Source organism: Rhinoderma darwinii, chromosome 1 (assembly GCF_050947455.1).
Source record: "Rhinoderma darwinii isolate aRhiDar2 chromosome 1, aRhiDar2.hap1, whole genome shotgun sequence".
NCBI classification, from domain to species: domain Eukaryota; kingdom Metazoa; phylum Chordata; class Amphibia; order Anura; family Rhinodermatidae; genus Rhinoderma; species Rhinoderma darwinii.
In genome coordinates, this window is record NC_134687.1 from 194,972,627 (window position 1) to 194,987,054 (window position 14,428).

Genomic DNA, 14,428 nt, shown 5'->3' on the forward strand with positions numbered 1-14,428 from the left:
TATATTCAAGCCATGTTTTTTATTCCATGTAACATGATTGCAGTCCTTTTCCTGTGTGATGCCACCTTCTGCTCCATATGATGTCCTGCCGTCTGCATCTGTCAATCATATGACATTACTTTCTGTCTCAGTGACCGCACAGTGTCTAGTCTCCTAACAGACCTAACTATCATCGTCACATACAATAATTCAAATAATGGCCTGAAATAGTACAGGGCAAGGAGGCCCCATCCGTAAAGACAGCAAGGCATGTAGATAAGTGATAAAAAGTGGTAATGTGCATAGAGTTAAGGCCCTATTAAACGGGCCAATAATCGTTCATATGAAAGCTCGTTCCCGATCATTGCCCTGTGTAATCTGGGCAACGATCAGCCGATGAACAAGAAAACGCTCGTTCATCAGCTGATCTGCTCTTTTATGCAGAATTAAACATCATCGTTGTTGGGAGCACATCCCCCTGTGTAATCAGAAAGATGCGCTGCCGACATGATAAAAATGTAGGGGGACGAGCGATCATAGTAACGATCGCTCGTCCCTATACATAAGCAATTATTGCTCCGTGTGAAAGGACCAAACGAGCGCCGATCAATGAACTGCCTCGTTGATCGGCGCTCGTTTACACGGCCCACGTCGGCCCGTGTAATAGGATCATTGGGGTTTTGTTAGGATGGTGTAGTGTAGGTTTTGTAGAGGAATTATGCTTTAAACATGAATTTGCGTCTTTCAGATATCCCCTTTATTATGAATTTGTCACACTGAATGTTTTCTGACTTTTAAACATAATATGTGACAAGAGAAAATCTGATTCGACGTTTGATCTGTGAATTTATTTAAAGTGATCCTATCATCAAAAGGTAACTTTGGTGTAGAATTTTTAACAGTATAGCTGTCCTTGTTGCCCATAGCAATCAATTACTGCTCCAGATTAAAAAAAAAGCCGAACAGACACGAAGCGGCTGAGCGCTCACACGAGCACTTCAGCTGCTTCGTTATAGCGATTGGTTGGGGTCTCATTGCTCGAACCCCCACCAATCCAAACTTCTGACATGTCACTATGACATGTCAGAAGTTTGTCAAACGTTTAGCTACACTTTAACTTATTCTAACATCTCCCTCTCATCCCTATTTTAAGTGATAATAGGGTTCAGGTGATTGATTAAAGATTTCTAGGCTCTGTTCACATTACTTTTGCGCCTTCCGTCAGGGGTATACTTCACAAGAAAAGCTCCGACATATGCTACTCTATGGTCATAATAGTGGCCTATGTTGCCAATAGGCTCCCGTTGTAAAAAAAATGTATACCTTGTTTCATTTTTTTTACTGTATTCCTCTGCAAAGAATAGCGACGTTCACTACTCTACTCTTTACAGAAAATAAAATGGTATGGTGACGCTTACTGGCACGGCGCATGCCAAAAGGACAATCGCCGAACGTGATGTGAACAGAGCTTTGCATGTTCACTCAGGTTCCGTCTGTTTGATACAGAAAAAGTCCTTTAATTTGCCACCCAACACTCCAGAAATCCCGCTAATCCAGGATCTTTCTCTTTCCTCTTCTTGCTACCATCATATTATATCAGCTACACTAATAGAAGAGTAAAGACATGCAGGAATGCCAATGCTGCTGTGTTATGTACACTGTCTATTTATAGCTGTGTATATATCTAACTACCTGTGTTTCTATCCACATCAGAATGATTGGAATATCCATCAGCCCAACACCATTGTGGCCACGGGAATCTCGGATTATCGCTTTTTTACTGTATTATATTGGGGCAAATTTACTAAGACTGGCGTTTCGCTTTCTGTTCTGCTGCATTAAGATGCAACAGATTTAGAGGTGCACATCTCAATTGTGGCGTATAAACTGCAGACATGCGCCATCAATTTCTGCCCTCTCATCGGACAAGAAATAAATATAAAATATACTCACCTCAGTGCTCCTTTTCGCTTCTCCCGTCTGGTTCCCTTCACCATGCTGTGGCTTATACAAGGTCCTGACGCCAAGCAGTGTCAGGGCCTTATATGCGGTGCAGCACACATTGTCCAAAGTGCTGCTTCACATGCAACGCCCTGATGCTGCCCGATGTCAGTACTTTGTATGAGCCACAGCATGGTGAGTGGAACCGGAATGGGAAAAGCAAAGAACCGGAAGGGGAAAAGCAAAGAGGAGCGCTGAGCTGAGCATACATATTTTTTGTTTATTTAAATTTATTTACACTGTATATATTTTTTGTCTGATGGGGTGGGTGAGTAGTCTGATCGGGGGGCAAGGTACGGTGTCCAGCACGGGCCTCCACCTTGCTACGCCCCACAGAGTGAAATATATAGCGGCAAGGGGCTGTCATAGATTTACGCTATGATTTCCGCCAGCTTTGTAGCGTAAATTATAATAAATTTGTCAGGCCGTGGTAGCCCCGACACGTTGGTTAAGCTACTCCTACTTTTCAAAAAGTGGCGAGGATGGCGTAGAATGACATGCAAATTAAGATTTTTGGGCCCTTTTGCCACTTTTCTATGCCAGAGAACTTGCGTAGAAAGGCTGATAAATTCCCCCCATTATGTTTAAAGTTTAGAAACAAAACACTGTGACAAATGTTTAATTATAGGTGACATATGGCCAATACTTTTTGAGAAGACTGTAAGTTTCTCTCTAGTGTGTAATTGTTTTATTTACCATAAGGTCTGCTTTAACATTCCTGCTTTTTTTTTTATAGTTATTTGTTATTAAAACTTTTTATTGATTGAAATTTTTTATTTTTGCTTAGATTTAAACAGGATAAAACATGAATATGAACTGATAACACCAATAACAACTGACGCTGAGGGACACCATATTTCCAATATTCTTTCCATTGGTCACAAAAAAAGATTAGCAAGAGACACATCACATAGTCGTCAGCCCCTCTACTTCAACGTTACAGCCTTTGGAAGAGAATTTCATTTAAAATTGAAGCCAAACACTCGCCTCGTTGCTCCAGGTGCTGTGGTGGAGTGGCATGAAGACCCTGTTAATGCTGAAAACAGAAGCCATGTTGGAAATATGACCCATGTTTCAAATAGCACTGAGGAAATTTGGAAAAAGGAGCCACTATGGACAAATTGTGCTTATGTTGGAGAAATAACAGATATCCCTGGAGCCTCTGTTGCTTTAAGTAACTGTGATGGTCTGGTAAGATACATTTTTCTAACTATCGCTCTTTTATTTTCTGTTTTTGTCTGTGTATTAAATTATGTGGGCAGCATAGCATAAAATTAAAAAACTGTTACAAAACATAATGCAAGATTCAAGAAAATGACTTTATTTTGGATTTATAAAAATGGTAGCACTTGTTTCTACTTGCAGTGTCACCAAGCATTGTTTTAGCCTATGTTTTAGAGCAAAGACCGCAAAAAATATAGGGTGAAAGTAGATTTAATAAATAGTCAACAATATATGAAATAATAGTTTTTATAAACCAATATGCTGGTTTTTTTTCTAATCCTCTATTTTGACCGTCATTGTGGGTCGCACAGGATATGCCATAAATGCCTGATGCGGGTCCTACCTCTGTGGCCCACAGAGATCCGTAACCCCCTTTTTGCTGATCCATGGTAGCCACAGTCTCCATAAAACTCAGTGGGGAGGTTGCAGCGCTTATGCGTGCGCGCTTGTGCCTATGCCTTTCCATGGAAGTCTGTGGGAGTTACAGAAAGAGCTGAGCAAGCAGTCCAATCCAGACTCCAAATTAGTATTTTTAAGGATTATCATAAAGGTAAATTAAAACTAAAGGTATTATAAAGGCACATAAAAAGATAAAGGTATTTAATGGATTTTTCAATCAGGCTTGCTACCAAGTGGACACTATGGGACAGATTTACTAAGACTGGCGTCTCATACTTCAGTCTCGGTACGAACCCCACATGCTTCTTAATAAATTTTTTCTGTGTCCATGCATCAAAAATCGATACCACCTAAGAGCCTGCGTAGATTTCCCCTATTATTTACACCACTTTTTCTTTTTAAAAGTGATGTGAGCAGTGGAAATGCATCAGAATGCACATTTTTTCAATCCATTTGCGACTTTTATGATAGAAAACTGCCGTAGAAAAGTTGATAAATTCCACCCTATCAGTATTTCATGTAGTCATGTTCTAAGTGAGACATATCCAGCTATGAACTCATCAGATATGGGCAAAATCACCTCACTCTTTTAATGCTTCTTGATTCATACCATGTCTCTTAAGAGGTTTATATGGTATCGAAGCCAGGATTTATTATATACTTTGCTGTACTTCGTTCTTTTCAGTACTCACACAGAGCTTGCACCAATACCTATCACACTTGATGCGGCTCAGTACTCTACAGGGGTTAGAAGTGCTGTAATGAAAGCTGGCTACTGATGAGAAGAGTGCTCGGAGATTTCAGCTATATTTTACATATTTATGTGAAACAAGGTTTATATGTGTTACTTACATGCCTTTGACTTTTTGTATATTGAAATTTTAATGAAATGTATGGGGCAGTTTTTATTTCCTAGTGCTTTCCAACTAATAAGCTATGGCATCCCGATATACAAATTTCCATATTTTTCTTATCAAAATCCACTTCATTCTTATGAATTAGTCTTTTTTTTTTAAAGTTCAGAGTCCTGGCTAACCCTTAAACCTGCAAAAATATTATACTTGAAAATGCTAAAGTGTGATCAGTATATTTTCCATGGTAGTCAAACAGTCCCTTAAATTACAAAAAAAAATACTGTGTGGCTGAAATGTTTTAGGATAAAATCAGATTGAGGTCATTGCCAGGTATACTGGAAGACACTTTAGCCCGCATCTCTATGCCACACTAAACACTATTTCTTAAAAACAGCAGGAGCGGGCGGGTATTTACAGTGGTAACTCCGTGGTCTACCAGTGTAAACATTTTGAAATCCCAGATACACACTGCTTGCAACCCACATGTGCTGCAAATACTAATTCAATCAGTGTTACAGAGTAAAGACAACAGCAGCTATTTTGTGTTCATCTAGTTACAGAAGAAACTCCCTTTCCCATGGGACCACATCTAAAAACACTGGACGCTGACCTTCTTCAATGGGTTGCTTAAAGAAGACTTTAATGGAAAGCTGAACTTGTTTCTGTAGTTTATGAAAGCAATTGCTATTTGACTAAATTTGCTTTGGAATTGCATTGGCCTAAATATTTATATCTTACATCTCCAAAAGACTTACAATTAAATGTATACCCCTAAGAAGATATTGTTGGACCTATAAGTTGTAGCACAACTGAACACTACTTTGTTGGATCTCTACACAGCCTTTTCTTCATCCAAATCAAACCTTCGTAGTTGAATGTTCCTATTACCCTTCTCTATAAACACTTTGCCCTAGTATTCCCTAAAGGCATTGTTATGGTACACTAAACATAAATTCAGCAGCTAATAAAAAAATAAAAGCTAATAGAAGCGTCATACACTTCTCATAGTTCCAGTGAGATTGTTCAGTGAAAGAAGCTGGGCTGGAACAATGAGAAGTGTATGACGCTGATTGGTCACTGATTGGTCAGCGTCATACACTCCTCTGTATAACACCCAGTTGGTAAAAAGTAAAAACACGCCCAGTTGTCTATTAAGAAACGAATTTAGCATAAATCTAAAATTGTTCATAACTTGGTCAAAAATTATAATTTTTCAAAATAAAAACCACTGTTGTCTACATTACAGCGCCGATCAGATTATGTAGGCATTTATAATCTGGTGACAGAGCCTCTTTATATATTAATCCAAAATTTTGACTGTAAAAAAAGTAAATATGACCATTCAAGTAAAGACTTAGCCCTATATGTTGAGCATTACGGTCCCTTTTTATGTTTTGTTTTTTTTGCAGAAAAATGAATTTTGCAGATTTTATAACTCAAAAATGTTGCCCCTATGTTATAGGAGTAGAATCTGTTAGCTTCATATTACTAGGTTTGTGGTCTGGCAAGTGGGAATTCTCACACTTTTATTACTTAATTAGTTTTTTATTTTACATTCTTCTTAGAACATTTGTCACTGTTTTATGGGTTAAAAACTTAGTTCGTTTACAATATATTCGCTTGAGAGTATTAAATTAAACAATATCTATTACTGTTCTAGTCTCCCGTTTGCATAAAAATTTTATTAAGTCAATGGGGTGGAACTAGTCTATGGGATTGAGCTTGTAGAATTGGCAGAGAGCTTTGCTTAATCACATTTACAATTGGTTGGTGGTGAATATTAGACTATTCTGTCCAGTCAACCAGCTGTCAACTGATCTGCATTCACCTATAAAAAAAGCTGAAGTAACATTAATGTGATTATAGGTTTTCATGTGTTTCTTTGCGCTAAACTATTGTTTTGATATTTATTAATTAAACAGATGTGGTTTCTAATTTATAGTCTGATTTTACAACAGTCCAGTCATATAAAAAACTGGAACAATGATCGTGAGCAATGAGATTGAGAAAATATCTTTATTTGCTTGAGAAGGTAGGAAAAATGAGACCATAGAATAAGAAGTGTCCTCTTGATAACATGGAACCTGTCACTGCTGGCTTAATTCCTCAAGGGAATGTGGAACAGGTTCAAACATGCAAAGACTGCTCGATGACTGACGTACTTATCTTGTCCTCTTCAATTCAAACCCATATCCTCAATTGTCCGAAAAAAGATGAAAGGCACGTCAGTTATATTGTTGAGTTATATGTTTGGCAAGAGATGAGTTTTTTGTTTTTTTAAATATATATGCAAATTGCTTGCAGTTTTACACTGTACTGTAACCAAAGTGGATTTCCCAGTAGAATGTTACTTGGATAAGTGGCCTTCTTGTTAACTACGCTTACAAAATAGTTTCAGACCTTCACTTTGAAGTGTCACTCTGTGACTCATTTGGCATTCAACAAGGATTGAAAAATTGGCCTGCCCAATCTATCAGTTTATAGGATAAAATGGGCAAAATATTTAGCCTATTATGTAATTTCTATAAAGCCGATAAGTGAACCTAAACATTAGAAATGGATTTTCCCATTGTATCGTAATAGCAGCTAAATTGTGAATTGATTTGAATTGAGCTCTTATGGATATCTCCTGGTCACACAAGAAGAAATCAGATTAAATGAACACGCTTTGAACTAGTCTAAATTATATAATATATATATGTGTGAAATGACATCAAAAAGTTGTATTTCCTGGATTGATCGATCCAACTTACTCAAGATGATCATTCTCCCTAAACTCCTCTATCTATTCCAAACTCTCCCGATTCCCCTTCCAAAAAACTTTTTTGTGGCCATTAGACAACAGTTTTCTAAATACATTTGGAACAATTCTAAACCCAGAATAGCATTTAGCACCCTTGTCCTTCCTAAACGCTCAGGTGGGATAAGGCTTCCGGATATAGAATGCTACTACCACTCCATACAATTAGCCAGAATAACTGAGTGGTTTGATCATACTTCAAGTAGACTTGGGGTTCCCGTGGAGGAGGCTACCATAGGCATCCCCCTTAGCTCCCTTCAGTGGCTTGTCAAACATAATGCAGCCCCATTTTTGTTGAGTAACTCTCTTACCTCTGCTTCTTATCAAACATGGACAAGGGGCGAGGGGATGAAATCCCTGCACCAAATTCCGTCTCCCATGATGACGGTCCGAGACCTTGTGCAGTCACAGACTGAGAGATTTGGAGATTGTCCTTCCCTTCCTAGAGCAGCGTCCTGCAGCACATATGATTTCATACTGACTAACGGGTCCGTTCCTACCCTCCACGAATTGAAGTCTCAGCCTGGGTTCTCATCCCTCAATTTTCTCTCTTACTTTCACCTCAGAAGGTGTTACCTAAGAGCACTTAGTCAGGGACCACTTGACCGCCAGCCATCTTGGTTGAACAGAACCCTCCTCCTTCACCAACCACCTAAAAAGCTTATTACACTATACTATAACAATCTCATTAAGCTGAATACATCGGCCCTCCTTTATTAAATCTTGGGAGTTGGAACTGAATACTACCTTTTCTGACAGACACCAAGGAGGTTCTTAGAAACTCCCTTGGGACCTCTAGATGTATTAAACTACAAGAATCCTCATACAAACTGACCTCTAGATGGTACAAGACACCTTGGGTATTGAATAAAATATGTAACAAAATCTCCCCTGACTGTTGGTCATAAAGCCCCGGGTACCTATCTACATTTATGGTGGGAATGTGAGAAAATCTCCCTCTTTTGGGATTAGATACAAAGTACCCTTAACACCATTACTCATTCCTCTGTTGTTATTTCCCCACGAGCAGTGTTTCTAAATCTGTGGCCAACATTCCCTAAGGGGGCCCCCAAGGAGATATGGTTACAACTCTTTGCTGCAGCCAAATCTTTGATTCCGCTATATTGGAAGACCGAAGCTGTGCCACCAGTAAGCCACTGGCTTAGGAAGGGAGCCGAGCTTGCGAGAATGGAAGAGCTCTCGCATCTTGAGTATCATTCTCATGCCAAATACCAAAAGAACTGGGCACCCTGTTTGCGTTTTGTAAAAATGATTCCTTTAAACACCTTTGGTGTTAATGTCAATTAATATTTCGATTCCCTCCTCTTTTATTCTGAGACCAATTTCTAACAGACCCAGACCCTAATTTCCAACAGACACAGACCTGGAATTTTTTTTGTGACTTCTCCCCTTGTACGTTTGCTTTCCCATCCCCCCCTGATGTTCGGTAACTGTGAAAAGACCATATACCATAACGTTTCTAATACATTATTGATTTGTTTTTTATGGTTTGAATTGTCTATTATAGAGATTACGCTATGTATACACAAGTCTTCTAATTGTGAATCCTAACAATTATTTTGTATATTTGGAACACTGTCGCTCTTACACATATTGTAATTGCATTATTGCCTTTCTGAAAAACCTCAATAAAAAGTTATTGAAAAAAAAAAAAAAAGGTGAAGTGTTGAAATGAGAAACTTACTGGACAGACGTAACTATTTGGGGCTGATAGTTTTGCAATAAAACTGTAGTCTGGCTTTATCTCTTTAGCGTTTGGATTACTGTGCCATTTTTTTTTTTTTTTTGCATTAGTGATTGTTAAGCTGTAGATATCCCTCCCTGGTATTATGTTTGCAGTGTTGGTTGAGTATCTGTAGGGTTTGCCTGATTATTCCTTACAATTGCATATTAGGCTGTAACTTAAGACCATATGATAAGCCTACTTTGGACAGTTTCAATTGGGCATGTACCCTAGCGATTAGCAAATCATGAAGGGGGTCCCGCTGCTACTATCAGATGCTAGGGGTCCTGCTTTTTTGCAGTAGCTTTGGCTTAAAAGGGAGAACCCCCCACTCATCCAGGCATAGTACTTGCATAGTGGTCTGTTATGTCTGCATAGTGGTCTGTAATGTGCCTATAGACTTTAGGCCGCGGACTGTAGCTTATCGGTGATTTATCCCCCTGTTGCTTCCCTGTTCCGTCTTTAGGGAATTTCCCGTAATGATATCCTAGCCCTTGTTAACCAATTCACTCTCTCCTTTAAATATCGGGGAGTGTTTAAGCACCTCTTTCGGCATAGTTCACACATACTTTTTTTGGTGCTGATTTTGACGTTGAAACCGCTTTGGAATCAGCGCCAAAGAATGCCCCAAATTTCCCTTTATTAATTTCAGTGGGAGGGAGAGGCGTTTTCTTCCCCAGGTGGTTTTTAACAGCTTGCAGAAAAAAAAAGTGAACTATTTTGGTGTGGTTTCTACCTCTAAACCTCCATTAAAATCAATGAGAGGCAGAAAAAAAGCACTACGTTAGTTTAAAGCGTTTTTGACGCGGTTTTTAAATTAGATTAACTGAAAGAAGAAAAAAAAAGCGGTAAAAAAAAAACCAAAAATGCTTGCATTTCAAAATGTTACTAAAAACATCTTGACGGAATTTTGAGGCAGATTGTTTTGCACTAGGCCTTGGGGTGCGCCTTCGCGCTGCGGGGCCCACATGCAGGCGGAGCTTCACCCACGTGCGGTGGCCGGCGATTGCGCAGTTTTGCCAGCAATACCACAGTATTGCTGGCAGGGTCGTGCGGCCTTTGGCTGCCGCGTGTGGGTTAGTTGTCGACCGCATGTGGCTGCCGCAGCATGGGGTTGCACCCTTACTAGAATCCAAATGCCCCTTAATGTATAAATTGAGTAGTAAATTAGTTGACATCTTGGAAAAAAAATTTTTTTTAATTATGTTGGGTACATCAACAGCTATTCAATAATGTTGAGGACTAATGTATAAGATATGTGTAGTACAATTTTACAAAGGAAAATTAGCAAAATGTAATAGAAGATAAATTGAAAAAAAGGATTTGAAAAGGATAAAGGCTTGGGGGAACAACTACAAGTGCCAAAAAATACAGACTACATCACTAAATGAAAATCATTACTATCAAATATCCCAACTACTCACTCAACCTCCACTAAACAGATGAGATAGCGGCAGTAATCCTAGAAAGCAGTGTCTAATGTCTGGCACCTGTCAACAGCTTTTGCAGTCAATTTCCATATACATGTTGGCCAGTTGTTTGGTAGCGAGCGCTCAGTGTCCATTCACTGGTGTTTTAGTTGGATAGTCAGTAGTCATGGTCATTGAGGCATTCCACCTTTGATATCTTGTTGCAATTAATACAGTATGGGCTTGGTGTATGCTGGTGGGTATTATAACCCTATTATACTTCATGTCCAAGGGCCTAATAATTACTTATTTTCAGAAATTGAAGTCCCCTAAAAACTAATAATGATTCTGTGTGGTCCAGTGACGTCATTGTCCCTGGTGACTAGTGATGTGAACTGGTTATCTAATCAGACTATGATTTGTGATCAGCTGAGTTTCACTCGAGGGGTTCATATGAAGAGCTGAAATGTCACATGTAGTGAAATCTATAGAGTCCTTCTAAATTCTGCTGCCGAAAGGCTATGTCCTGCAAACATCAGGGCGCACATTGTATGCTGGTGGTGTACCGTCACCTGACCTACTGTCATGAATGCATCTTTTTTATGCACTCGGGCACCGGTATGCAGTGCTGCATATACAGTATATCAATGCATGCAGAAAGCCTTTAACCAGAGATCTTACTTTTTGTTAAAAAAAATTCCATGGATATCTTCATTACATTTTCTATACATTTACTATCTCAATCTGCAATCTAGATGGGTGCATTTGTCAACTTTCTGAATGAATTGTTCTTGTTCCCAATGTATGGTCAAGATCAGGCATTCTTACATATTTCTTAAGAGAAAATACAGAGCATTTGTGCTATCTGGTTGAGACCCATCGTTGACAATATGTTTTAATTCATTTCTATGTACAATTCATTCTAACATATGAAAACCTAATCAGTTATGTAAACTCTTAAGGCTGGGTTCACACGTTGCTGCAAAATGGCTCGATTTTGCTGCAAATTACACTAAAAAGCGCATTTTGATCACAACCCAACCCAACCTTAGTGTATCTGACTTTAGTTAATGTAATAGGGAACCCCACTCTTGACCTTCCTCTATTTGATAAAGCTTAGATGGTATATTGCCGCAAAAGCTGAAGTCCCCAGAATCAGTTGTTGGGCAAAAAAAATTGTAAACAACATCGGTTAAAGAGCTTGCGAAAACCGTGTAAGTTGGTTGAGTTGAATATACTATGAACTAAGTATTTCACACCAATCTTTGTTCTCACAGCATAAAAGGCCCCTGATTTGTAAGAAATTGACTTGTTTACCCTTATCTTAAACTTCTATATTTTATTGTAATGCAAAAGAGATTATCCCATATGCCATATAGAATTCATTAAACAGTCTGCTGTTTTAGCAGCAGAGTCAACACATTTTTTATATGACAATGGACATTGCTATGGGAACCTTCCACTAATTAGGGTATAAGCAATTTTGAGACTGATGCATGGAGTCGCCAAAGTAATAAAGTCTATCATCCTCTTAGGTTGTAAAGAATAAAAAAAAAGAATGAACAATGTAATTTTAATTTCAATGAGAAGTTAATCTCTCAAAATAAGCTCTTTTTTTCTAAATATAAATTACGCTAGACTTTCCAAAAAGCGAGCTCGCTGAAAACTTCATTAAAATGTACTTATGACTGTATTACTTTAATGTGCTTTTTTCTCTCTAAATGAATGCTATTATATGTCTTTTACTCAGATTGCATAGTAAGCAGTTAGTTTTGTGTATTTACATTTAATCCGAGTAAAGTGGTAGGGACTCCTGGTCATTGTGACCCCCACCCAGGGCCGCCATCAAGAATTTCTGGGCCCCATACAGCCAAGGATTCTGGGCCCCCCTCCATTACCATGGGTCAGGCACATGACCAGTTAATGCCCTGAATTTTGTTCAATTCAGCCGAAACGTATCCCAGTGTATGGCATACAGTGGGATACGACGTCCGGGAAATGGCCCTGGGGAAACTCCTGGCGTCACTGTCCATAAATGGACAGTGACGTTATTAGCTTTCCCAGGGCTAGAGTCCCCGGGCAGAACTTCTACTAGAGCTCTGCCCAGGGACTCCGGCGCTGTTCCTGATGTCCATTTATGGACAGTAATGTCAGGAGCTTTACCAGGGCAGAGCAATTGTGATACTCTGCCTGGGGACTCTGGCATTGGGAAGCTCCTGACATTACTGTCCATATAGTAATGTCAGGAGCGGTATACGTTTTTTTGCGGGATCTCTCAGGATGGAATATGCAAAGTCTTCTGCGCTATTCCATCCTTCAAAAAAAGGTAAACCCCATTAACACGAGTTTTAGCCATGTGCCAATACAAAAGCAAATTGTTTTTCTATTACTCTTCCAACCTACATGTATTTGGTCTTGTTTTTTTTTGTTTTTTTTGTTTTCCTATCTATCTATCTATCTATCTATCTATCTATCTATCTATCTATCTATCTATCTATCTATCTATCTATCTATCTATCTATCTATCTATCTATCTATCTATCTATCTATCTATCTATCTATCCATCCATCGAATCTATCTAATCTGTCCGTCCGTCTGTCTATCTATCTATCTATCCTTTACATGTGTGAGCCTTCTAAAACTAAGCAGAGGACTGTGTGGAATTGAAATTCCCCATCATTGCTCTGAAAGTCTATCAACAGAAAATATGTGTTAAAAAAAGCTAAATTTTATATATTCAGATCTGGCACTATGCCCCTTGTAGTCTCATGTGTACAGGATACCATCTGCAAAAGCCGGGACCCTTTGTTTTTGGATGGCGTATCTAAAATCCCAGGCAGTTTGTTAGTCTATAAATGCTATTTGCCCGCAAAAAAGGAAAATAATATAATTTTTAAGCAAATACAAATGTATGTGTGTGTGTGTGTGTTTATGTGTGTGTATATGTGTGTGTGTGTAATATCAATTGATTTACCTTCACGATAGAACTAATTGTTATCCCGATAATAGAAATGTCAGAAAAAATTAAATCATCAACAGGAAGACGGCACAGTGTGTTCTATTATCACAATAACAATTTACATTGTCGGTATCTACGCATCTTCCTCCACCACACTATGGATAACGTCCAGAGTTTATGAATAATGATCGTGTCATGCCAGGAAAATTCATTCATTCCATCTCAAGAGAGCAGGGACACGAGCATAAACTGAATTCCCAAGTACTTTACAATATGTAACCATAACATAACAACAATTTATAGTATAAATCGGAAATTGTGAATCAGAAAGGAAAAAATGAACTTGGAATAAATGGCACAAATAATTAGCACTACACGTATGTGGTATAATTTCCGATTTGCATAAAAACAGACACTATAGAACATCCTCCCCAGAAAAACCCCAAAACAAGTAAATGTAGATCTTGATGTTGCCATTTCCTTTCAGATGCATCTATCTTGGCTGTCATTACAGCTTTCACAGTGGCAAATCTCTTCAGTTCTGCAATGTTCACACGCTGTGGATTCTATCAGGATCTCGGCACAGATTTCGCACCTAAATCTGGACAGAATCTGCAAGCAGTCCATCTTCAATGGATGTGAATGGGGTATGGGATATGCGCCAGAAAAATATGTGCGGACTAATGACCTCGCTGCAGATTTTAACATTTGCAGCGTTTTAATTATTGATGTGGATTTCGCACTGAAAAGCCGTGGATTAGCTCTATTGAACTTCCACATGGCAATTTGTGGCAAAAATTAGAAGTAGAAAATCTGGGTAACAACCCCTGTGAACTAGACAACCTCTTATGATACAGTAACAGTGGCAATATTAGTTGTCTCTCAGCTTACCCAGATCTAATTAACAAACAGCTTGGCAGAAGGCAACTCAAGATAATGTTTTTATTTATTTAGGAAAAATATTTTAGTAGAAGTATCAGTACAGTAATATAGTATTTTCAGCCATCAGATATATGCAATATGCTTCTTTGTGTACAGTGGTGTAGCTAACTCCAGTG

The 14,428-nt window shown here is 38.7% G+C and overlaps 1 protein-coding gene across 1 annotated transcript in view; it reads left to right on the plus strand.

The window, feature by feature from the left end:
- ADAMTS3 (ADAM metallopeptidase with thrombospondin type 1 motif 3) overlaps window positions 1–14,428 on the plus strand; it is a 228,624-nt gene that overhangs the window by 29,356 nt on the left and 184,840 nt on the right. The window contains exon 3 of the mRNA XM_075860687.1: window positions 2,768–3,171. Within this exon, the coding sequence (XP_075716802.1) occupies window positions 2,768–3,171 (404 nt within the window). The remainder of the gene's footprint in view (window positions 1–2,767; window positions 3,172–14,428) is intronic.